Source organism: Ovis aries, chromosome 14, assembly GCF_016772045.2.
Source record: "Ovis aries strain OAR_USU_Benz2616 breed Rambouillet chromosome 14, ARS-UI_Ramb_v3.0, whole genome shotgun sequence".
Taxonomy (NCBI): Eukaryota; Metazoa; Chordata; class Mammalia; order Artiodactyla; family Bovidae; genus Ovis; species Ovis aries.
In genome coordinates this window covers 35,911,203-35,937,661 of record NC_056067.1, presented here as the reverse complement: position 1 = coordinate 35,937,661, position 26,459 = coordinate 35,911,203, and the positions used below count along the sequence as shown (strand labels likewise).

At 42.3% G+C, this 26,459-nt stretch overlaps 1 protein-coding gene across 3 annotated transcripts in view; it reads right to left on the bottom strand.

Annotated features, from left to right (window-relative positions):
• Positions 1-1,883: 1,883 nt before the first annotated feature.
• The window catches only part of UTP4 (UTP4 small subunit processome component), a 29,826-nt gene continuing 5,250 nt past the window's right edge, over positions 1,884-26,459 (bottom strand). For 2 of the 3 annotated variants that reach the window (XM_042231845.2, XM_042231846.2), the window contains exons 5-18: positions 24,956-25,045; positions 19,963-20,174; positions 15,062-15,233; positions 14,860-14,951; positions 12,816-12,912; positions 11,974-12,038; positions 10,601-10,723; positions 10,062-10,218; positions 8,161-8,267; positions 6,763-6,858; positions 4,586-4,771; positions 3,822-3,965; positions 2,874-2,984; positions 1,884-2,080 (exon numbers count right to left, since the gene is read on the bottom strand). In XM_042231845.2, the coding sequence (XP_042087779.1) occupies positions 1,964-2,080; positions 2,874-2,984; positions 3,822-3,965; positions 4,586-4,771; positions 6,763-6,858; positions 8,161-8,267; positions 10,062-10,218; positions 10,601-10,723; positions 11,974-12,038; positions 12,816-12,912; positions 14,860-14,951; positions 15,062-15,233; positions 19,963-20,174; positions 24,956-25,045 (1,769 nt within the window). In that variant the 3' untranslated portion in view covers positions 1,884-1,963. The remainder of the gene's footprint in view (positions 2,081-2,873; positions 2,985-3,821; positions 3,966-4,585; positions 4,772-6,762; positions 6,859-8,160; positions 8,268-10,061; positions 10,219-10,600; positions 10,724-11,973; positions 12,039-12,815; positions 12,913-14,859; positions 14,952-15,061; positions 15,234-19,962; positions 20,175-24,955; positions 25,046-26,459) is intronic. The other variant, XM_004015097.6, reaches the window with a different exon arrangement.

Below are 26,459 nucleotides of genomic sequence, written 5' to 3'. Positions count from 1 at the left end.
TTGAGAAATCTGTATGCAGGTCAGGAAGCAACAATTAGAACTGGACATGGAACAACAGACTGGTTCCAAATTGAGAAAGGAGTACGTCAAGGCTGTATACTGTCACCCTGCTTATTTAACTTCTATGCAGAGTACATCATGAGAAACGCTGGGCTGGATGAAGCACAAGCTGGAATAAAGATTGCCAGGAGAAATATCAATCTTTCACATCTCAGATATGCAGATGACACCACCCTTATGGCAGAAAGCAAAGAAGAACTAAAGAGCCTCTTGATGAAAGTGAAAGAGGAGAATGAAACAGTTGGCTTAAAACTGGACATTCAGAAAACTAAGGTCATGGCATCCAGTCCCATCATTTCATGGCAAATAGATGGGTAAACAATGACAGACTTTATTTTTTGGGCTCCAAAATCACTGCAGATGGTGACTGCAGCCATGAAATTAAAAGATGCTTGCTCCTTGGAAGAAAAGCTATGACCAACCTAGAGAGCATATTAAAAAAGCAGAGATATTACTTTAACAAAGGTCTGTGTAGTCAAAGCTATGGTTTTTTCAGTAGTCATGTATGGATGTGAGAGCTGGACTATAAAGAAAGCTGAGTGCCAAAGAATTGATGCTTTTGAACTGTGGTGTTGGAGAAGAATCTTGAGAGCCCCTTGGACTGCAAGGAGATCCCACCCATCCATCCTAAAGGAAATCAGTCCTGAATATTCATTGGAAGGACTGATGTTGAAGCTGAAACTCCAATACTTTGGCCACCTGATGCAAAGAACTGACTCATTGGAAAAGACCCTGATGCTGGGAAAGACTGAAGGCAGGAGGAGAAGGGGATAACAGAGGATGAGATGGTTGGATGGCATCGCTGACTGAATGGACATGAGTTTGAGTAAGCTCCAGGAGTTGGTGATGGACAGGGAGGACTGGTGTGCTGCAGTCCATGGGGTCGCAAAAAGTTGGACATGACTGAGTGACTGAACTGAAGCTGGAGGGTGGGGTTCATCTCAGTAAAAATGTTTCTCATCAGTACTTTACTCATGACATCATCAGAGCTCTCATATTCCTCTGTCTGTACCACAGCCTTTCACCTATCCCAAACAAAACCACACATACTGGCTTTCCACAGGCATGCAACGGAATATATCCACCTAGATGAGAAACCTATCTGCTTCGTTCAGGTCAACTTTAGTTCTTCATGTTCTAATTTAAAAGATCACATTAAAACTCGTCAACCAATGACACCTATAAGAATAACAATGTCAACGCAAGCAGAAGAAAACAGAAAGGGTGAAATATTATACATCAGGCTTTTGGGTCCCCACCTCCACTCCTGCTTTGTAAGAAAATGCCCAGTGTTTTCCCTAATCTTGGAATGGGCTTAGAACATAAAAAGATGTGTTACTGAGACATATCCCCAAACCTGATTCTTTCCTTTCAAATAAAATTGAATAGTTCACTACCAATGGATAAGGGCATCTATTTTTCAGATGGAGCATTACAGTTAAAATTCACTTTTGAAACATAACCCTGATTATGGCTTTTGGTAGTGAGGCCGGCTTGAATAAGCAACCATAGTTTCCCTAACCTCGAAGGCAACTTGGGCCAAGTCCCCACACCTCTGACGGGCTACAGGCTGGTAGACAATGAAAGTTGGTCAGCCTTTGGAAGCCTCAAGCACGTGTTAGGGAACAGATGGCAACTATCGTCTTCCCCCACCTCTGAGAGTAAGGTCTGAAGAACAGGATACTAAAAAAAGTTGGATGAATTTGCGGTTAACTGGGACATTATCCAAATGACAAATACCTGGCAGTTTCTGTTCACTTTCAGTCGATGAAGGGAAATTACTGTCCACTATTTTAGAGAGTAACATTCATAATAACTAGTCCTAAAGAATAACTTTGTTTTATTATCATGATTTGTGAAAACAGGGTAGACAGTTCAAGGAAGGACACAGACAGTGCCCTTTTTAGGTTCCAAATTTCTTCTTTTTGATGGGTGGTGGGAGCTGAGCAATGATGTCATCCAGAGGCCGTTCTACCGCCACCAGGGTCTTTTCATCCAGGAGATCCACAAACAGCAGAGGCTGGAGAAAGATGGGAAGGTTCTCACCAGGAGTTAGATTCCAGGGCTAGTTCTCAACTGACTATCGAGGGCCAAAAGGCTAGCCTCATGCGAGCTGGAGGGAAGTAAATTTCCGAGGAGCCTTCCTGCCCTAGAACTCCAAAGGTTGGGAGCTTTTATAACTGAATCCAATCATTTAAGATTTTAGTAGGATTCTTCATTTTTCTCTGTAAAGAAGGTCTGTGAGCCTCTAATTTCTTATGAATTCATAGTAACAGAGGGCTCTGGAACCTAAACTTGATAAATGGCAAGTTACAAATTACTTAAATTTAAAACACCTCCTCCTCTAAAAAAATTCTGCAGACCCCCAAGAAAATGTTCCAGGATTCAATGAATACGTGTTCTATCAGAGTGGAAAGCCTGGCCCAGAAAGGGGATCATAAATTCAATGACTTCTATTTGCTTGAAACTTATCCTGTGGAAGAACTATTCTCCACTGGAAGTCAAATTTAAAAGCCCAGCTTTAACCCAAACAGACCCAGCTGAGCTCCACCATCATTTCTCACAACCTAAATGAAATACGTAGGCTGTGAGAAATGATGGTGAAGTATGGTGCCTGGCTCTAATATACTGAGGCAAGAACAATCAACTACAAACCTAAGGGACAAACAGCCTCAGAAAGGCAGCTTATTTCCCCAAACCAGGTTCCCTGCATGTACAATGAAGACACTCTTGTCTTCCTCTTGTGGGACTTACTATATTTTGATAATATCACAGGGAACCAACCACTTACAATATGATGGAAGATGTATTACCTTATATTTCTTAGAAATTTTAAAGGCATGAGCTGTGCGCCTCCTGATGACATCGGATTCGTTTGTGGGAGGCAGTGGGTTGTACAGTAAGGTTTTGTCATTTGGAAGAGGCTAGAAAGACAAAAATATGTTGTTTAATAATTATTATTGTTTAAATTGGGCCTCTACAGACCAAAGGACTCTAGTGATTTTTCAGGAAAACTCCATCTTCTAAACACCATATTATACACTTATTACCTCTCTGATTCTTTTTTTTTTTAAATTAATTTATTTTTGACTATGCCGCACGGCATGTGGGACCGTAGCTCCCTGACCAGGGACTGAACTCACATTCCCTGTGTTGGGAGTGCAGTCTTAACCACTGGATCACCAGGGAAGTCTCCCTCCCTGACTTTTCTTACTTCAGGGAGAAAGCTAGAGCCACACCCCCAGCTCTACTGTATAGCGGGGGGAATATGTGGCAAAGAGAGCTTGGTACCATCTGCCAGCAAGATCAAAGTGCTGGCCCGGGGCTCCTGGCCAGTCTCGTCAGTAACACTTTGTGAGACAGAAACAAACTGGTGTGCATAGGAGCTCAGCCTGTGCAGGCTCTGCTTTCTAGACTCTCCCCCAAATAGATCATGGGCTGGCCAAGTGACACAAACCACCCCACTGATGTCACTGACACTGCGAGAGATGATGACCTCTAGCCAAGCAAGTGATTATTTCATTTCTGACTTCCTTGGGAAATAGCTCTGCCCTTCATGAGGAGGCGATGGAGTTATCACCAATACTGGGGGAACAAAACAACTTGGGCTGATCTGGGTTGAGTTATAAAGAGGCAACCGAGTGGGAGGGGCCCTTCCTGTATCGTCATCTCGCAGAAGGCACTTGTCAGCCGGCTCTGCTTCCCACGCCCGGAGCACGCAGGGCCCACGAGATGAGCTCCAGTGACATCGCCACGCACACCTCCTTTAGAGCCATCTGCTGCTCTCCCCGTGCTCCTCCTACCCCACCTTCGCAAGGCACCAATGCACCGTGTGCTGGCTGTGCTCTCAGCCCAAACTGCATTACGGCATGGCCACAGCAACACCGCTGCTGGGAAGACAGTGCCTGCCCAGAAATAGACATGAAATTTAGGGTCAATCACAAGAGCAGCTGGCAGAGGCTGGAATCTGGAACGGAAAAAAAAAGTGTTCACATCCCACCTAAATCACAGCCACGAAGGATGGAATTTTCCTAACTGGCCTTTTCTCAAGACGCTAACAACAGCTCCTCAAACTGGCAGATGGTGTGCCAGTAAATTCAACCCAGGGGTTGCACAAGCAGTCAAAACCCCCGCCTGTATGTATATCCTTCAGTGAAATTGTGTCAGTCACCCCAGGGTGCAAAAGTGGAAGTGACTGAGTGCCTGATTATGGCTACTTTCTGAATATGGACCTCATCTTTTTCCTACTTAATTTTATGTGCTCAGAGGCAAAGCAGGGAAATAGTCAAATCAGCAAAAACCAGCACACCAGGGCCTGCCCCTTCCCTCAGAACCTCCAGAGACTGGGAAGAAAAATGAGGAAATCTGCAAAACTAAAAGCTCCTTCCCTCCAAAGAAGGTACCAGCAACCTTTACTCTGATTCTCCTTCCTCTAACTAATGGTCCTCCTTTGCTTTCAGAACGAAAGATTGTTAAGGAAAGCAGAAGCCAGTGAGAGTACAGGAGGCAGTGGTGAAGGACTCACCAATGACTTGTCGATGAGGCAGAACATGTAGGTGTCGTGGAGGAGGATGTGCATTGGTCTCTTGGGATGAAAACTGATGTGTGTGATGGGAGTGTCCCTTTGGAGCCAAAGATGATGAAACCCCTGCTTCTGGACAGTCCGGCTCCATTCTGTGTACTGTTTGTCTGGGATGCTGTACTCAAATACCTGAGAAAGGATATAACACAGAGGAAATACAGGCTGGTACCCAGAAAACCAGCAGGTCATCCCTGACTGGAAAAACAGCTATATAAACCCTGCCTGTATCATAGTCAGAATACGCATTTTCACTATTTTTTTTTTTTTTTTGGTTGCACTACACAGCATGTGGGATCTTAGTTCCCCACCTGGGGATCAAACCCACGACCCCTGTAGTAGAAGCACAGAGTTTTAACCACTGGACCACCAAGGAAGTCTCAACTGCTGTTTTTTAAAATTAAAACAATTTAAGGTAAATTACAGAACAATAAACAATTCAAACAGCACAGAAAGGTTTATATAGTGAAAAATCACCCTTGCAATCTTAATATCTCTTTTCCCCAAGACAAAAGTAGCCTGTTCCTTATTTGTATCTTTTCAGAGATATTTTATGCACAGAGTACACACTGTTCTGCAGGTTGCATTTTTCACTGAGCATTGTATCATGGAGACTGACTCATACCAACGTCCACACATGTCACTTATGCTCCCTTTGAAGAACACATAATAATAACCTATTCACTTCCTGGATGTAGCAGGATTTTTCTATCTGTTTAATGAGCACTGAGGTATTTCCAACCTTCGGCTACTACACATGAGGCTATAATGATCCTCTCTGTATCAGTGTCTTTTTTGTACAACTAAAAGCATACACCTGCGGCGAGAACTTCTAGAGCTGGAACTTCTGAATCAAAGATGATGCGGATTAAAATTCTTTTTTAGGTTTCTCCAAATGCTCTCCAAGGGGGTCATACTATATGAAGTGATGTCTCCTGGTATCCTCATTGCAGTGTGTGAGTAACACTATTAATCTCTAATTAAGCAGGTACAAAAAGTTTCCTGCTAGTTTTAACAAGAGAAGAAGTTAAAATGAGAGATTCCATTTTCTTCATGTAATGGATACGTTTGATTAAAAACTGCTAATCAAAGTAGCCAGCATCATCTGCCTAGTGGTCTACTCAAGCGTGATTCTCCGAGCCCTGCATTGAGATGGTTCAGCTTTTTAAAATGTTTCTGAATTTTATGATAATGTATAAAGTCATATGTATATCTGTATCTAATATTTATAAACTTAATAGAATTTATAATAATTTGGTTTTTTAAAACAGTGCTTCTTGGATCACATTTAATCTTTTGTATACTAGCTCAGTGAGGCAGGTATTATCAAGCCTATTTGACCAGAAATTTGTAAGTATTGATAAATTCATGCATAATGTGTTCTGTAGCTCAGATATTCTACAGCTCTTATAATTATATTCTCATTAAAATTTGGTATGGAAAAAAGTGGTAGATAAAGCACTAATTTTGTCCATTGTATATTCTTGTCTCCTTTGTTGAAGATAAACTAACCCATTGGTGCGTGGGTTTATTTCTGGGCTCTCTCTTGTCTGTTCCATTGATCCCTATGTCTGTTTTTGTGTCACTACCAAGCTGTTTTGATTACTATAGCTTTGTAGTAATGTCTGAAGTCTTGAAAGGTTATGCCTCCTGCTTTTGTTCTTTTTCCTCAGGACTGCTTTGGCAATTCTGGGTCATATAAACTTTAGGATTATCTGTTCTGGTCCTGTGAAAAATGTCACAAGTAATTTGATAAGAATTACATTAAATCTACAGACTACTTTCAGTAGTATGGTCATTTTAACAATATTAATTCTTCCCATCCAAGAGCAGGGGATATCTTTCTATTTCTCTGAGTCATCTTTGATTTCCTCTATTAATGTTTTATAGTTCTCAGCATAGAAGTCTTTCACTTCCTTGGTGATGCTTATTCCTAAGTATTTTATGTTTTTTATGTGATTTTAAAAGAAACTATTTTATGTGAAAGCTTTACTACACACAAGAGGAAACTACTTTTATATCATTCAGTATTTGCAAAGAAAAGCTCCTCCAAAATTGTCATTATCTCAGCTTTTTAGTTCCCATCCATTTGGAGGGAATTGGAAAGCACTGGGATCTCTTACCTGCTGGTCAGAATGAGCAATGACGAGGTTGTTGGTATTGGGTGCGATGGCCAGAGCAGTCACAGGGAAGTTGTAAGCAGGCACTGTGCAGTGAAGCTGGGGACAAATCAAAGACACAGGAAACTCTAAAACGGGATTCCATCCCCCGGGAACGACCGGATGGTCTAGGTCAGTAGTTTTAAAATAGTGTTCCTTGGAACTCAAGACGTTCTATTCTACGGAAGTTCCTGTAAATGTCAGGTATTTCCCCAAACAATAAACTTTAATTTCATTTTTTTAAAAAGTGCAAGTTTAACTGCCAAGAAAAATGACAAGTGTTCACAGAAGACCTGGAAGTAAAGCCTCCCCTGCTGTCTCTACACAGGTATGAACTGCACATAAACACATCATTGAACAGGGGATCTACAGCTCTACACTGAACTTAAAAGAAATTAATGCCTATACAGCAACCATATGCCAATAAAAATTAATTAAAAAAAAAAGAAATTAATGCCTAGGCAGGGACATATATGTCCATCACAAGGCATGTGCACTGGTACACAGAACACTTTTAAATGCCAGGCAAAGCTCAAAGAGCAGTACATGCTCTTGCCACAATGCAATAAAGTTATTAAGTTCTTTTTTTTTCTTTTGTATTTTCTTTTTTTAACTGAAGGATAACTGCTTTACAAAGTTTTGTTGTTTTCTGTCAAACATCAACATGAATCAGCCATAGGTATACACATGGCCCTTCCCTCTTAAGCCTCCTTCCCATCTCCCCCGCTATCTCACCCCTCTAGGTTGATACAGAGCCCTGTTTGAGTTCCCTGAATCATATAGCAAATTCCCGTTGGCTACCTATTTTACATATGGTAATGTAAGTTTCCATGTTGCTCTCTCCATACATCTCACCCTCTCCTCCCCATCCCCACCCCTCTTCATCTGACTTTCAGATGAAGATGACAACCTGTAAGGGAACATGAGTAATTCAATCTGGGGATGACAATATCATTGCTAATTAGTGAAAAATGTTTTCCTGCTATTCCTAGTTCTGTTTAATTTGAAAATATCTTGAGAATACAAGGCAAGCTATTGAAGGAAATTGTTTCTATCCGTATCTATTCCTCTGTAGATCAGAATTTTCCTCCTCAAAATACAGACAAAACCTAGATGTAGATTTCATTACTCATAAATCCTTAATTTCAAATTTCTGAGGACAAGTGGCTTCACTGTTCCTATTGACTGATTTTTAATTTAAGATTATAGCTTTGGGGTTTCAAACAAGTAAAACAGGAAAAAATTTTTTGTTTAAAAAAAAAAAAAAGGCCAGTAATCTTCCAGGTCCTCTCAGTCTTCCCGGAGTCTTATAACTGCAGGGCTAACTTCCTTCTGTTTGCTGCAACCAAACCTCATGCTCACCTTTAGCTGTTTCACGTTGTACACGTGCACACCGGCACTGGTGCCTGAGGCAGCGAGCCAGTTTCCGTCTGGACTGACTGCCAGCAAACACATGGACTGCACGGTCCCTGCGAGGACAGAAGAGCAGCTCAGTCTCTGAATTCGGTGTCCACAGCCAGCCACCCCTGCCCTGAGTCTGACGGCAAAAGCCACCTCAGTTTCTGGTTACTGACAGGACAATTTCTCGACAGTTTTACAAATAAGTTCTAGGTGCTAATCTGCCTACTATAATTTAAGTAGCCATTCTCCAAGTAAAGAGGAGCCAGAGAGAGAGAAACCGGAAAGCAGCACTTGCCTGGGAAGGAGATGAGCTCTCAACTATGAGAGTGGAGAATCAAGGGTAAGAACTATCACCAAAATCTATACCTCAGTTGTTCTAAAGTCCTTTCCTATCAAATGTTTTTAATCAAAGTTATAAGCAGCAAATTCAATAGATCTGAGGCAGATCTTTAATTTACAAAGTCCCTGCTATATATTTAGCACTAAGGGAGCATGGGCACGGATGAGCTATCTGTCATTAAAAGAATTTTAAACCAATTCGGCAACATGAAGATTCTTGTGGGATAAAAATCAGACAGTGATGTGATATGCCAAAGTAACTGCTGCCTATAAAACATCCCCAAACAATGAAAAAGCTTTACAACTAGACATAAACTAGATGCTAAAGGATGAGTGAGGTGGGTAGAAAAAGGTGGAGAACACTGTGAGCTAAGTGACAAGGACAGGAAAACACAGGTTTGAGGCCTGTAAAGAAACCAGCCTGACCATCAGAGGAAGTAAGATGAGAGAGGAGGACGAAATAAAGCCACGTACATAATGCAGACCACAATTTTAAATGAGTGCTAAAGGCAAGGTAAAGAATCTAAGTTTCATAATAAAACCACATATAAATAAAACCACTCAATAAAGACTGTCAGTCTACTTCATCTGATTCCCAATTTGTATGTTTCTTTTCCAATTTGTTTCTGGAACAGCTTACGAGCAGTGAGACTTTAAGTTGATTTTAAAAAGCTGATTTTCCTGGGACTTCCCTGGGGGTTCAGTGGTTGAGATTTCACCTTCAATTCAGGGGGCGTGGGTCTGATCCCTGGTCAGGGAACTAGGATCCCATATGCTTGGTGGCCAGAAAAACCAAAGCATAAAAACAGAGACAACAATGTGGCAAATTTAATGGAGACTTTGAAAATGGTCCACATTAAAAAAAATCTTAAAAGTTCATTATCCAGACAGATGGAGTCTACATAACGGTGAAGTCATTATAATCCTGGTCAAGGGAGAAAAAAAAAACACCCATGGGAAGTACTGAGTACTAAGTTCTTAATGGTCAACTCACTAAGAGTTATCTACCCAGAGTCACACATGCATGCACACTCATGTCCTCAGAACATACAGAAACGGAGCCAAAAACATTAGGACAGGTAGTGAAACTGTATACACAAGTTCATCTTTATAAAAAAAATAACAAACCCCAAATTAACGTGTCCACAAAATACCTACATACAAGCACCTCCTAGAAATATACACAGATAATAATGGAGGTTATCAGGATCACAAATGATTTTAAGTTCCTTCTTGCTCTACTAACAAAACTCCAAGAAGCGTGATGAAACTTCTCTGGCCCTAAATAAGGAATCAAAAACCCAGTGAGAAAAGAGTAGGTATGAGCAACACTTCAGATCTCATCAAGCGTTTTCACTTGCCAGGTATCTCCTGCTTTAAATCGCAGGTATGTGAGTGTGTAGTTTTTGCAGGACTGAGAGGAGCATTAGCGAACCCCTGACAATTGAGATTTAAGTGAAAAAAAAAAAAAGAAACATCAGAGACTGACTACTCTCTCCCGAGGCCAGGTCCCAACTTCTCACCCGACTGGGGCTGGAAAGAATGCAGGTGCGTGAAGCCTCCTTCCAGGAGCCGAAAGACGCGAAGAGACCCTTGATTTGACGCCACAAAGAGCTTTGTTGAATCCTCAGAAAACAAAATCTGGAGGGCAGAGCGAAGGAACACTGGCATTTTGGAAACCTTGGGGGAAACAGTGGCAAAGGTCAGAAAGAGACAGAAGTTAGACCCAAAGCCCATAAAAAATTAGCGGCGCCAAGCTCACATCACATGAGTACTTCCTATCTCCAAGGAGGCCCACTGGCCAAGGGCCTGGAACACCGACGTGCCTACTGTAACCCCTCCCCTCCCCTCATCATCTCCTCAAAAGCCTAACCTTTTACTGCCATTTTGTGGCATTTACCTACTCCTCCAAAAACATAATTTTAAATTTGGCAATAAGAGACCATTTTGTTAAGTTTTCTCACTGAATAAGGATTCATATCCAGAAAATTTCCACTTCACACAACAATCACCCACTTATAAGGTTTCTTCTTATTCAACCAGACCCTGGGTTATCACTTACCCTCTGCAGGCTTATGTTGTCATGTTCGTAATTCAGTCGATAGAGAAAAAAACGAGAAGCTGTAGAACAGGCTATCCAACCACCACATGGGGAGATACAGCTGCAGATAATGTTCTCAGGACCCTGGCAGAGTGAGGAAGCAGGACAAACGGTCAAGTAAAACTTCACACAAGGTTCACTGTGACATGGATCCTCAAGCTACTGCCACTCTGAACCCACAAATACCTACACGTAATCCTTACAGTCATATGCTGTGCATCACTATGATTATTTCACAGGTGGAGCATCGGAAGGGTGCGGCTTTGATTTCCAGAACAGAGGTCTCTGAATAATGTCAGCTTATCGCAGCCCATCACATACTTCACAAGTAGCTTCCTACTAAACCTAACTCTAATAACCTGATCAGGCAGGCATTGAATGCAGGGGAGCTTTGGAGGCCTGGTGACTTGGGGACTGGTTTTCTGTTTTGTTAATGACAACCTCCTTTAAAGACCTCTAAGAAATATTAAGTGAGAGAAAATTTGCACTACACAGGAAAAGTTTCGTGTAACATTTGTTATCATTCAAAAAACTCAAAGAACGTCTAAATGTAGGTAAGGGTACTTCCCTGGCGATCCAGTGGTTAAGACTTCACGCTCCCAAATCAGGGAGCACAGGTTTAACCCCTGCTCAAGGTACTAAGATCCCCCATGCTGCCCAGCATGGCCAAAAAAGGGAAAAAACATGTAAGTATGTACGTACACACACATCCATACACTCATATGCAGAACAAGGTCAAGGAGGATATATAGCTAATCAATTAGCAGCAATCATTTCAGGAGGGGTGACTAGAATTAAAGAGCTGGACAAAAATATGACCTATCACTGCTGTTTGAGTTCTTTATAGGAAGACTGTAATTCACAAGTATTGTGCAATTGAAGATGTTTTGAAAGGAAGATAGCAAAGCTGTTTGTATAGCACAGTCCCATCAGTACTGAAAGAAAGGATATATACACATACACACAAGTGAACATTTTTTCTAAAAGAATATATAAGAAACTGTTGGCAGCAATCATCTCTGGGAGGTAGGGGGTTAGAAGGAGGTTCATTTTTCACGGCATACTCTTTTTATATTATGTGAATTTTTTAAGAATATGCATGTTATCTTCATAATATCAAAATAAGAAAAACCAATTTCTTGCATTAATTCATCTAATAAATTCTGAATGCCTGACTTATAATCACAGGAAACCCAATCCTCTTGATATGGTACTTCATTCAAATAATTTTACATTTTACAGTTTAGGATATCAGCTAAGGACCCCCACCCAAATTTAGAACAGGAAATATGTTCTGGATTTCAGAGTCTAAACACCCAGTTCAACTTCCTTACCTTTGTCTTGAGGTGAAGTAAATGATCTGCATTTTTAGAGAGTGGAAGGGTATCCCCATTCTTTCCTGGAACAAGAAACATCTCTGATATTTTTCTTCCCAAAGGAAGGCTATACAAATGTTTTGGTTTTTTTTTTTTTTTCATTTAAAAAGTCATTCCTGGGTAGAATGGAATCTCTACCACTGGGAAATCAGAAACATGTCTGACAGAATGAGCTTAGAGTTTTCTGGGGGTATGTATACGAACAGGAGAACAATGAGTACTTTCTTAGCCTCTCCGTGGGGGCCCTGAATATGGCCATGGAGCTTCTTTTCTGAAGCTGCTTCCCACAGCCAGGCATGCAGGTAGATGGAAGTGAAGTTTGTGTGGCCTCAACTTCAACTTCTTTTGTTCATCGTGGAACCTAAAGCCAAAGCCTCTACTATAAAACAACAGCACCCACACATATGTGTCATACCTAAGGCCATGAGGCTCTCACCCTGCTAAGATCTGCACGAACTTCTTTTTCATGAAGGCTTGAACCATGACGGTCTGTCATTTTTCAACAGCCTGTTCTGATCCCGGTCCAGCCAGGGCAAACTATTCCACGCCCCTTGCCTCCCCTATGCCCTGCAGCGCACTGTACAGGACTGTAAACTTTCCAGAGGTGATTCGGTGTGCAGCTAATGATTTTCACACTCTGAGGAACTCCCCTGCTCTATCTAGTGGATAGGAAACCGTAAGGATGTCAAACAGACAGCAAAAGAATCGACTTCCATTTTTCCACAAGCAGAATTTCAACTGCAATTTCTGGCTTCTCTCTCCAAGTTTTCTTGTTGTGAAAAGACCTTCTCCCAGCTTACCTGTTGCAACTGTGGATCCCAGTCGCCAGAGTTCCAAGTGATGAGCAAACTGGAAGAGGAGAAGCTGCTTCTTTTTTGCACAGGAAACAAGCCGTCGCTGTACCCATCCAGGAATCAAAAAGACAGAAACAAGCTGGGGTCATCTAGCGCAGCAACACCTCAGAACACTTTTACTGTTGAAATCCACTGACTTGACAAGTATTTCCTAAGTACTACCATACACCAGGCAGTCATAAGATCTAAAAACACAGTGGTAAATACAAACCTAGCTACTGGGACTTCCCTGTTAGTCTAGTAGTTAAGAATCCACTTTTCAACATAGGGGATGTGGGTTTGATCCCTGGTCAAGGAACTAAGATCCCACATGCCAGGGGGCAACTACTGAGCCCGTGCACTCTACAGCCTGTGTGCTGAAACAGGGGACTCCCATGAGCCCCAACAAGGATCCAGCGCAACCAAATGAACAAACGTAAACCTAGCTACTGCTCTCAAGCTTACAGTTTAAAGGACTGACGTAAAATTAAACAGGCAATTACACTAAAGGTGCACAGAATTTTAACACGGCTAAGTACACTATAGGAGAAGGCAATGGCACCCCACTCCAGTACTCTTGCCTGGAAAATCCCATGGACAGAGGAGCCTGGAAGGCTGCAATCCATGGGGTCGCTGAGGGTCGGACACAACTGAGCGACTTCACTTTCACTTTTCACTTTCATGCATTGGAGAAGGAAATGGCAACCCACTCCAGTGTTCTTGCCTGGAGAATCCCAGGGACGGGGAAGCCTGGTGGGCTGCCGTCTGTGGGGTCGCACAGAGTTGGACACGACTGAAGCGACTTAGCAGCAACAGCAGCAAGCACAATATGTGATGAATAAAAGTAGAAAGGATATTTAGTTTAACCCCAGGCAGTAAGGGACTTCCCTGGTGGCTCAGAGGGTAAGGCGTCTGCCTACAATGTGGGAGTCCTGGGTTTGATCCCTGGATCAGGAAGATCCCCTGGAGAAGGAAATGGCAACCCATTCCAGTACTCTTGCCTGGAAAATCCCATGGACTGAGAAGCCTGGCAGGCTACAGTCCATGGGGTTGCAAAGAGTCGGACATGACTGAGCAAATTCACTTTCACTTTCAAGGCAGTAAAGACAGGAGCCCAGACCAGGTTCACTGGTAAAGATCACTCAGTAAGAAAGCAGGTCAGGACGTTCTACGCAAACACATGGCTCAGGAAACATCTCAAAGATAAGAGAGCATTGTGGGGAGTAAAGAGAAGTCCTTCAGAACTGCCAGACTGGGTAGGGGTGGGGGTGGAGGCGCTCTAAGAGTGTAAGAGTAGAGGGGAGGGAAGAAGCTCTCTTCTCCATATCGAGACAGGTGTCATGAGCCATGCTAAGGAAGCAGGTCTTTATACTGAAGGCAACGAGGGCCAACCAAAGGCACTTAAGCATGGAGCAATGAATAAAGTTGCCTTCTGAACAAATCATGTGGAGAATAAGCTAGAATGACACAAACTATAAAAGGAGATCATTAACAAGCTATTGTTAAAAAATCCAGATGAGAAAAGACACGGATCCAAACTAGGATCATGGCAGTGTAGACAAAGAAAAATGGCCAGATTCGAGAAGATGAGGAAACAGACTCGGTAAGGTTTACTGGTTGAATGGAACGTAGAAGCAGATAGTGGGCAGAAGAGTTTCTAGCCTAGAAAGATGATGAATTTACCTAGAAAAGAACACTGGAAGCCTGGATTTTTCTGCTCCCATCCAGGATAATAAACAGCCCAGCCTCAAAAACAAACAAAATCTCCATAAACCACACCAAACTGGAAAAAGGAGTGATTTCCCCAGAAGCTGAACTAGGAATGCTGCCCTAAATCTCTTGGCCCCTGTAAATATCTTTGCCAGAGGCTTGACTGAGAAACAGACGGAAGAAAGAAGAAGGCAGGTAACTACAGAAGCCCTCCAGATTTGCCCAAGAGTGAGTGGTGCTGTCTTGTGTGACAGATGGACGGGGAGGTGAGGAGGCGGTGGGGTTAGACGATGATACTCACGTGGGGAAAAGTGATTTTTCGGAGAGCAGCATCATAATTCTTTACCTCCACTTTCTCCATCAGAGGACGAATAACTAAGTGGGTGTCGGTGCCTGCAGTGAAAAGCAGAGGGGAAAAAGCATCAGAATTAGAAAAAGCTCCATATGAACATAACTGGAGATGGGCAGAGTTAAGAAGCAGCCAGGCGGAGAGCAAAACCCACCTCCAGATATCAGTGCGGTGGGGCTGTGAGCCACGGCTCGCACGTCATGGGTGTGATGCTGAAATGGCTTCGTCCGCACCCACTGCTTCTCGCTGCTACTGGAAGTCACAGAGACCAGCTGAAAATGGAACACTGTCCCCTCGGCTGTACCCACCACGAAACTGTCTTCTTGCTGAGAAAGGAAATCATCAGGGAGGTACATTTGAGCAAAACAAGGCCCAGTGTTAAAATATTCCCCGAGGTTTTCTACCTGGAAAGCTTATGGGGGAAAATGCCCAGAATTGGGGACAGGACGTTGCAGGGTTCTTTTTTCCTCCAGAAGCTAACAATTCCATGAATAGGTCACAAGGCGCCCTCTGCTGACAAAATAAACAGGAAGTACTTTAAACTTATGAATGTTTTCATACAATGCAAACTAGACCTCAACAGAATAGCAATAATATTGGGCAAAAGAGGAGGGGCCTCAAAAGAGGCAGCCAGAAGACAGAAGTTCATAAAACCCTAAAATTCACTGTTCTTTTTAGAGGAGCAAGGGCAGCCTGAGGAGGGGAAGTGGCCTGATCAATATCACAAACATGCAGGCTCCCTGGCTCCCCAGTTTAAGGCTCCTTCTGGTCAGTGTGTTGAGCACGGGGATTTCTGTTAGTTTTAAAAGGTCTTGCTGTGTCTACAACTACTTTTTAAAATTTCTCTAAAATCATTTTCATTGTAACTTTTTTATTTTTTGCACATAATTCTGAATAAGAAAAAACAAAACAGGATACCTGATAGGGTAGTGAGAAAAAAATCAGGAACCTAGATCAGTAGTTAAACCAGTCAAATAGTGTAAAGAGTGGGTGAACTGATCAAGAACAGTTAGATGTCTGAACATGTGAGAATGGAGCTACCGTCAACTACACACTGTGCTAGGAACTTTAAGCCATACCATCTCTAATCTTTCAACAGCTTGAACGTTAAGTATCATTTGCCCTACTGGGAGCAACTGTAAAGGACTGAAATGAGCATAGCAAGTCCTTGTCAAGGGAGCCCTTTGATTGTTCAAGAGCTATTTCACAATTCTACAAATTGTGAAAAGCTGAGAGTGATGCAAAAGATTCTCCTGCATAGAGATGCAAAGGGATTCTGCTTAGTAGAATGCAGTAGATGACTGCCCTGTGGACACTGAGTTTGCAACAAAATCATAAAACATTTCACCTTCCTGATGGCCTGACATAACTGTGTTCTCTGATTTCTCCCTTTGAACTGCTTGTGACATCTTACTGGCTCCCTCATTAATTAATGAGGTACAGAAAATCTTGGACATATGTCTATTTCATGTTTGTATGAATCATGATTTTACCTTTTTTTTCCCCTGCCTAATCATCATTTAATAGGCCTCTACCCTGATAAGGAAACTGCAATTTCAAGAGTTTACCTGCTTGTCCATTTACAGACTTGACAAAGCTACATGCTCTCTGCTGCTAAAGCCTTTGCTCTGGGCACAGGCCTCTCTCCTTTACCTCCTCTGAGGCTACAGTTTGAAAGGCATCAGTTCAGTTTAGTTCAGTCGCTCAGTCATGTCCGACTCTTTGCGACCCCATGAATCGCAGCACGTCAGGCCTCCCTGTCCATCACCAACTCCCGGAGTTCACTCAAACTCAACGTCCATTGAGTTGGTGATGCCATCCAGCCATCTCATCCTCTGTCATCCCCTTCTCCTCCTGCCCCCAATCCCTCCCAGCATCAGAGTCTTTTCCAATGAGTCAACTCTTCGCATGAGGTGGCCAAAGTACTGGAGTTTCAGCTTTAGCATCATCCCTTCCAAAGAAATCCCAGGGCTGAACTCCTTCAGAATGGACTGGTTGGATCTCCTTGCAGTCCAAGGGACTCTCAAGAGTCTTCTCCAACACCACAGTTCAAAAGCATCCATTCTTCGGCGCTCAGCCTTCTTCACTGTCCAACTCTCACATCCATACATGACCACAGGAAAAACCATAGCCTTGACTGCTGCTGCTGCTGCTGCTAAGTCACTTCAGTCATGTCCGACTCTGTGTGACCCCATAGACGGCAGCCCACGAGGCTCCCCCGTCCCTGGGATTCTCCAGGCAAGAACACTGGAGTGGGTTGCCATTTCCTTCTCCAACGCATGAAAGTGAATAGTGTAAGTCGCTCAGTCGTGTCCGACTCTTAGCGACCCCATGGACTGCCGCCCACCAGGCTCCTCCGTCCATGGGATTTTCCAGGCAAGAGTGCTGGAGTGGGGTGCCATTGCCTTCTCCAATAGCCTTGACTAGACGGACCTTAGTCGGCAAAGTAATGTCTCTACTTTTCAATATGCTATCTAGGTTGGTCATAACTTTTCTTCCAAGGAGTAAGTGAAGGCATCAGCCCAGAGCAAAAGGTAAAATACTGAGCTGCTTAGGAACACACGTGCTCTTTGCCTCTACCTCCACTAAACAGATCAAGTGGCCATGTGCTCAAAGTCCCACCTACAGAGAAGAACTGGGAAGGCAAGTTTCTCATTCCACAATCTCTTTCCTTGAGGTCGAATTATAAAAGCACTGAGAAGGAAACAAAAGCTCTCTTGGGGGCTTCCCTGGTGGTCCTGGTTAAGAATCTGCCTGCCAATGCAGGGGACATGGGTTCCCTGCATCCTTGGTGGCAGAACGAAGTCCATGGGCCACAACTAGAGAAGCTCAAATACCACAACTACTGAGCCCATGCTCCACAACGAAAGAAGCTTGCTCACTGTAATGAGAGAGGCCCTTGTGCCACAACTAGAGAAAGCCCATGCTCTGCAATGAAAAGCAGTGCAGCCAAAATAAAAGTTAAACTAAAAAAAAAAAATTTTTTTAAAGGGCTTTCTTGGAGTGCAGCAGGAACCAAGCAAGGGAAAAGCTGACTTGGAAGAGGTGTGTATGTGATTGTGGACACACACAAGGCCTCCAAGTATCAAAGGACTGGGTGTTTGCCAAAATTCACTCTTTAATCAGTGAAAAACCATTAAAAAAGAAACCTAAAAATAACCATCTGTTCTGGCAAGAGAGTGTGCAGAAAAGCCTTGAAATTAGGATTGGTTTTAAAAGAGATGTAAAAATGGTAATAGCACACTCACTGTGCCAGACACTGTACCTAGCACTTCACAAGTGCAACCCATTGAATCTTTCCTCAGACAGCTATGAGGCATGTGTTATGGACATTCCTGTTTTCACAGGGGAAGAAACTGAGGCGTAGAAAGCAGCAACCTGCCCAAGGAAGATACGGAACTATATTAAGTGGCACAACTGGGATTCAAACCGAAGTCTGCCCAGTTCCAGAGTTTGCGATAAGCACTTCTGAGGACTGGAATTTGTATCACTGCATTTTTTTCAGTTCAAAAAAAAAAAAAGTACCACAATCCCTTGATTCTCAGGCACACACTTTCCCACATTTTAACATCTCTGAAATAAAAATCTTATATCTGTCAATCTTTGTATGTGTGACATCTTCAGATAAAGAACGAATATCAGAACTTCTGGAAGAGCTGTCAAAAGCCTAAAAGAAAGCTTTGTGGCCACAGTGGGGCATCTTCTGCGAACACTGTGGACGGCAGAGAGGCACGTCTGGGAACCACGGACCCTGAGAACTGAGTCCAGGCGATGCAGAGTCCAGCTGAACGTGAAAAAGCTCTAGGAATACCCCAATTGCTTTATTTCACACACTTTCCATTTTAAGAATGCGTAAGAGTAATATGACAAAAATTTATGTTGAAGTCTCAAGCAGCTTTTCAATAAGAAAACATAAATTCTACATTTAAAAAAGCATTGTAGTCAAAATGGCCATCATCAAAAAAAAATCTACAAACATTAAATGCTGGATAGGATGTGGTGAAAAGGGAAACCTCTGGCACTGTTAGTGGGAATGTAAATTGATACAGACCCTATGGAGAACAGTATGGAGATTCCTTAAAAAACCAGGAATAAAACTACCACATGACCTAACAATCATACTACTGGGCATATACCCTAAGAAAATCATAATTCAAAAAAACACATGTACCCCAGTGTTCATCGCAGCACTATTTACAACAGCGAGGACATGGAAGCAACCTAGATGTCCATCCATAGATGAATGGATAAAGTTGTGGTACATAGATACAAGGAGTATTACTCAGCCATAAAAAGGAATGAATTTGAGTCAGTTCTAGTGAGGTGAATGAACCTAGAGTCTGTAACAGAGCGAAGTAAGTCAGAAAAACAAACATTGTAATATAAACGCATATATATGGAATTTAAAAAACGGTACTGATTAACCTATTTGCAGGGCAGGAACAGAGATGCAGACAGAGAGAAAAGACGTGTAGACACAGTGCGGGAAGGGGACGGTGGGACAAATAGAGAGAGCAGCGCTGAAACATATGCATATGTAAGATAGCGAGGGGGAAGCTTGCTATGTAACACAGGGAGTGCAAATCTGTGACAGCCTAGAGGGGTGGGAAGGGGGGAGGTGGAAGGGAGTTTCAAAAGGGAGGGAATATATGGATACTAATGGCTGATTCATGTTGTGGTACGGCAGAAACCAAGGCAACATAGTAAATCAATTATCCTCCAATTAAAAATTTTAAAAAGCATTGTATCAGTTTATATTGTAAAAGCTTATATGTTTATAAAATACAAATTTTACATTAAAAAAACCCCGCTCTGTCAAAAGGTGGGTTAACCGGGGATGAGGGGAGTCTGAAAAAAACCTCTCAGCTAACTAACTTTTTAGGGGCTATTCTCTAACTGCTGGAGAATAAGAGTTCTGGCAAATTCTGTGCGTTTTGAGACACACTGTCCTAAGCTTAGGATTAGGGAACCGTGTTGATGGCACATCCCTGACACAGCCTTCTCCCCTCCCTGCCCAGGGTGTACAGGAACTGCTCCAACAGGGGCTATACTCACAGCGGATACGGCAATGGACTGCACGTCAGCATTCGAGACCAGATGGTTCTTCACGAGGGTCCCAGTAGCTGAGTCCCAGATCTGCACCTTCCCAGCAGAGTCCACACTTATGACAGTGCCATCTGACAGGAAGGCCACACCCCAAATGATGCACTTCCGCTTGGACACGCCCATGTACTGCCTATCCACCAGCATCTTACCAATAGCGCTTCCTGGTGAAAAAAGCAAAGCCCACGTTTGAACAGCACTCATTTCTCCTTAGTCTTGAAAAGCTGCCTGTGTTGGCATCTGGTAAGTTCAGCTGCTTGAGCCCAGACCACAGAGAGCCAGTAAACAGTGGTTATGGTGAACTCAAGTATGGAACACCAAAATGTTATCTGGAGAAGGAGGGTGGGGCAGGGGCATGCTGACAGAAGACATTTGTGGTGAGGAGGTGAGATGGAAAGAGACGTTTGGTACTTCACTTAAACATGGCCAGCTCTGCATACATATGCTACTCTGCTCTTTTCCAAATCTCCATGAGAATGGGACAGAAGACAACAGTATCAAAATTTGGGGATTGGAAAGCAGACACAGAGTAGTAACTGACTTAGTAGAACCTGAAAACTAAGTCCCAAATTAGCAGTAGGAAGAGCCAAAAAACCACCTGATTTCTACCTCGGAAGACCCAGCAACTGGTGACTCTAGACACACTGGAAATAGAGGTGAAAGTGGGGTTAAAAGGAGGGACTGGTTGGAAAAAAGTTTAAGAAACCTGAGATGCTAAAGGCAAAGGAGAAAAGGAAAGATATATCCATCTGAATGCAGAGTTCCAAAGAATAGCAAGGAGAGAAAGAAAACTTTCCTCAGTGATCAATGCAAAGAAATAGAGGAAAACAATAGAATGTGAAAGTCTAGCGATCTCTTCAAGAAAATTAGAGATACCAAGGGAACATTTCAGGCAAAGATGAGCATAATAAACGACAGAAATGGTAAGGACCTAACAGAAGCAGAAGATAAGAGGTGGTAAGAATACACAGAACTGTACAAAAAAGAGCTTCATGACCCAGATAATTACGATGGTGTGACCACTCACCTAGAGCCAGACATCCTGGAATGCAAAGTCAAGTGGGCCTTAGGAAACATCACTATGAACAAGGCTAGTGGAGGTGATGGAATTCCAGTGGAGCTATTTCAAATTCTAAAACATAATGCTGTGAAAGTGCTGCAATCAATATGCCAGCAAATTTGGAAAACTCAGCAGTGGCCACAGGACTGGAAAAGGTCAGTTTTCATTCAAATCCTAGAGAAGGGCAATGCCAAAGAATGTTCAAACTACTGCACAATTGCACTCATCTCACACGCTAGTAAAGTAATGCTCAAAATTGTCCAAGCCAGGCTTTAATAGTACATAAACCGTGAACTTCCAAATGTTCAGGCTAGATTTAGACGAGCCAGAGGAACCAGAGATCAAGTTGCCAACATCCGTTGGATCATCGAAAAAGCAAGAGAGTTCCAGAAAAACATCTGCTTCTGCTTTATTGACTACGCCAAAGCCTTTGACTGTGTGGATCACAAGAAACTATGGAAAATTCTGAAAGAGATGGGAATACCAGACCAGCTTACCTGCCTCCTGAGAAATCTGTATGCAGGTCAAGAAGCAACACTTAGAACTGGACATGGAACAGACTGGTTCCAAATAGGAAAAGGAGTACGTCAAGGCTGTGTACTGTCACCCTGCTTATTTAACTTATATGCAGAGTACATCATGCAAAATGCCAGGCTGGATAAAGTACAAGCTGGAAACAAGATTGCCAGGAGAAATATTAATAACCTCAGATATAAAGATGACACCACCCTTATGGCAGAAAGTGAAGAAGAACTGAAGAGCCTCTTGATGAAAGTATAAGAGGAGAGTGAAGAAACTGGCTTAAAATTCAACATTTGGAAAATTAAGATCATGGCATCCGGTCCCATCACTTCATGGCAAATAGATGGGGAAAGAATGGAAACAGTGGCTGACTTTATTTTTCTGGGCTCCAAAATCACTGCAGATGGTGACTGCAGCCATGAAATTAAAAGATGCTTACTCCTTGGAAGAAAAGTTATGACCAACCTAGACAGCATATTCAAAAGCAGAGACATTACTTTGCCAACAAAGATACATCTAGTCAAAGCTATGGTTTTTCCAGTAGTCATGTATGGATGTGAGAGTTGGACTATAAAGAAAGCTGAGCGCTAAAGAATTGATGCTTTTGAACTGTGGTGTTGGAGAAGACGCTTGAGAGTCCCTTGGACGGCAAGGAGATCCAACCAGTCCATCCTAAAGGAAATCAATCCTGAATATTCACTGGAAGGACTAATGCTGAAGCTGAAACTCTAATACTTTGGCCACCTGATGTGAAGAACTCACTCACTAGAAAAGACCCTCATTCTGGGAAAGATGGAAGGCAGGAGGAGAAGGGGACAACAGAGGATGAGATGGTTGGATGGCATCTCCGACTCAATGGACATGAGTTTGAGTAAGCTTGGGAGTTGGTAATGGACAGGGAAGCCTGGCGTGCTACAGTCCATGGGGTTGCAAAGAGTCGGACACGGCTGAGTGACTGAACTGATATGATATCCCTCGGGTCCTGCCTCACAGCTAAGAAGCCAGGCAACTCCCCAAATTCCACTTCTCAGAGACCAGAAACTTATTCTCTGAAGAGGGGTATCACTGCAACTGAGGGTGGGAGCGGTATATGGAGCATAGATTAAGTGAAAACTTGTCTCTCAACATTAAGAACACCAGTTTTCTTAGAATGCTGATGGCCCTGCTTGTTATCACCCCACAGGAGAACAAAAAACACTTCTGGGAAATATGACTTGTACACGACAAAAGACCTAAACAGCCTGTCTTTAGAGCTTCCCCATACTGACAGTCAAGCCAGACCATTCCTCAGTGAAGTTTAGATGCAATAAACTTGTCTGGTGATGAAAGGAACCCCTAGACACTGGAGGACAGCCTTAGTATGGAAGGCAGAGGCCCAAGAGAGGGGCAGAGAAAAATAAGTAATGGTCGGAGAAGAGAATAGTCTTGGAGAAGAGTTAGTACTATATAATGCAAGAGTTCATACTATATAATGAAATAAAAAGAGAACGCTATAAAAAAGAACATTCAGGAAACAAAGAAGAAGTCTAGAAACAAACAGCAGAAAGGAAAATCTCAAGAAAAGGACTAAGATAAAGATGACAAACTCTCTCAGGAAGCAGAGTAAAAAGTTAGAGATCAAAAGTAACAGGGAAAAGAAAGAAAGAAAATAAATGAGAAAAGCCAACATTCAAATGATAAAATTCTAGAAAAAAATGGAGAGCAACTCATTTAGAAAATGATTATAAGAATTTTCCTCAGAAATGGAAAACATGGGTTTTTGGATTGAAGGAACCTATCAAGTTGTCCCATATAATTGATATTAACAGATCCACACAACAAAGAATTATTAAATTCAGAACAGTAAAGATAAAAGGAAGATCTTAAAAACTCCCAGGAAAAACAAACCATAAAAACCTACACAAAGGATCTACTCCCAAAAAGGCATCAGATTTCATAACAACACTAGAAGCTGAACAGCAGAGCCATGGCTTCAACCTTCTAAGGAAAAATAATTTTCAACTTAGAATTCTTTCTCATAAAAACCCTTTCTCAGGATCCACCAAACAAAGTGATAAACTAGGAAAGTGCATGACATGGCCACGGGGAACTCCACGTGAGAGACAAGCAAAGGGAATTCCCGGAATGGTTGAAAAACCAGAATTCAAGATCTCAGAGTTGTGCAGCAGGCCCAGAAACTGGCTCCACTCGACTGAGGCAGGGCAGAAGGCTCTGGGAGAGAATCCTTCAAGGAGATGAAAGCAGTAGAAAGAAAACCAGAAGTGGGGATTACCTAGTGGTCCGTGGTTAGTTGCGGTCTGGTGCTTTCCCTGCAGGGGTCCAGGTTCAATCCCTGGCCAGGGAACTAAGATCCTGCAAGCCGTGCAGAGTACCCCACCCCACCCAAAATGAGAAAGAAAACCAGATGTAGCTGAACCTACCTTATACAACTAGAAGAATGTAGAGATGAATTACTGATATATGTATCAATCACACACAGGAGAGAGAGAGACAGACACACAATATTAACGAAAAGAATACAGGGTACTTTCCAATTAAAAATAAAATTAAAAAAAAAAACCATACAGGGAAGGAAAAGACATTTACTCTGCAAGTAGTACCTATATAGTCTGAGATTAAAAACATCAACTGCTAATCTGAACAAAATTGCAAAATAACCGTACTGGGAGGATCAAGAAGAAATATGGGTACATGTGGCAAAGTGCAAAGAAAGAGGGTTAATAGAGTGGAAGTCAATAAATAAGGGGCTAAAACTGAGAAAATACAACACAGTATTTTAAGCATACTATGTATAGCACAGAGACAAATACCAAAAGAAACAGCTAAGAGTTGCAGGTTATTGCCTTTGAGGAGCAGGAGAAGGGATTCAAGCCTTAAGGAATTCTTTGACTATATGCATATGACTGATAACAATAAAAAACTTGCTTAAGCAGTACAGAGGAAGAAAAAGGCGACATCCCTGTCCTGTATATCCTCTCATCTTAGAGGGGAGTACAGCCAGCCACCTAACAGGTTGAAGTCAGTCTCATCACTGAAGGAATCCATCAGCCAATCCTCCAGGCCAAGAGCAGAGGAAATACGTTACTGTGTTACCAAGAACTTAGGTTCCTCAAAGACAGACACTTTCTTTTATGAAGAGTTGAAGGCAAATTTTAGTGTGAATTCTTATGATGAAAAATACTGTATTTAATTGAAGAATCAAGGTTCTCCTAAAAGCAGCAGTAGGAATCTAAGAAAGATATGAAATTCACAGTGACAACTCAGAAGGTTGGTAAAAGCACAAGGACACAGCTTTTGGAAACAGAGAAATGTGAATTTGACAAACAAGACCCACATCCCAAATGAGCTGAGAAAAACAGTCACCTGATTTGGAGTCAAACACGCTAATATAGTCTATGGAGCCAGCCGCAACGTGAGTACCAGCAGGATGCCAGCTGAGACTCAGGATTCGACCTGGGGAGTTTTACAACCAAAGAGAAAGTGACATACACGTACATATACAGCAAACGGTAACTGAGTTCTCTTTCCACAGTGATCTACAGGACTAGCGTTCTATAGCCTTAGCGCTCACCTGCTGCATTTTTGTGAAGAACTGTTTTGTAACAGGTGAGGAACAACTTTTTCCTGGGACTCACATGACATATTTGATGCTTGCTTTTAATAATGGATAAATGGTTGATAGGATTGTAAACAAGCACAACCTTCTGAGGGTGACCAGGCAGTAACCAAACAAAATTTAAACGTGCCTATCTGTCACAGCAATTGCACTGTCAATTTCACCACAGAGAAATATTACTAGAGTGCCCAAGTGAAGAAAAGAATGTTCGTTACAGCACTGGCTTGAGTAGTAAAAATATATATATATATTAATAATAGTATCTATCAGTAGGAGTGTGATCAAACAAATTATGGAACACCATAAAATGGAATGCCACTCACATGGGCACAACTCAACTCACACAGAAAGATGTCTGTGATATAGCAAATGAAAAAAAAAAAAAGCTGAAAAGCAAGTGCAAGCACTCCTGGAAATGTATCCGTCCGTTCGAAGATACAACAAGGTCTAGATTCATTTTAAAATGTTGCCTACAGACTGAGGTGAGCCACTTATTCTTTTCTTTCACCCTTAGCCAAACGTGTGAAATTTTTAACAACACTGTGTCACCTTTGTAATTAAAAAAAAAGAACACCTGCAAGATATTAAAAACAAACATACAGGGATTTGATGAACAGAGAATAAATATTACTATTGGACATAGAGAACATCTCAGACAGCACTCTCCAGAAGAGGAGTCAGCATACTGCAACCCAAAGGCCAACCTGGGGTGAGCTGTCGTTAATGAAGTTTTAGGTGAGAACAACCATGACCATTTGTTTAAGCATTATCTAGGACTACTTTGCTGAAGCCTACAATATTAGCTGGTGTCTTTACAGAAACAGGTTGCCAATCTCTGATCTGGAAGTCAGTGTCAGTAGGTGCAGCTGGAACAGGGACAACTGGCTATAAAATTCCCACATTCAACTTGAATGTACTAGCAGGACTGAGAACCACAGCTCCTATCTAACAGCGAAGTCCTAGTTTTGAGACTTTATGCACATTCATCAAAACTTCACTAAAGTGAGTGAGAACTAACAAATTGATTCACATAGAAACACTTGCTTTCCTATTTTGGATTGCCAGTTTTCTCTATTATTACTTAACCAGGTAGTCATAGCTACGTTATGTTACACAGTAAAGAGAACCTGAGCTAAGGACAGCATCTAGCATATACCCTGCATCGCAGAAAGTTGGCACACAGATAAAATATTCTCTGAACCCATAGGAAAGTATCCCATCTCCAGTGGCACAGAAACAAAACTTCTTGTT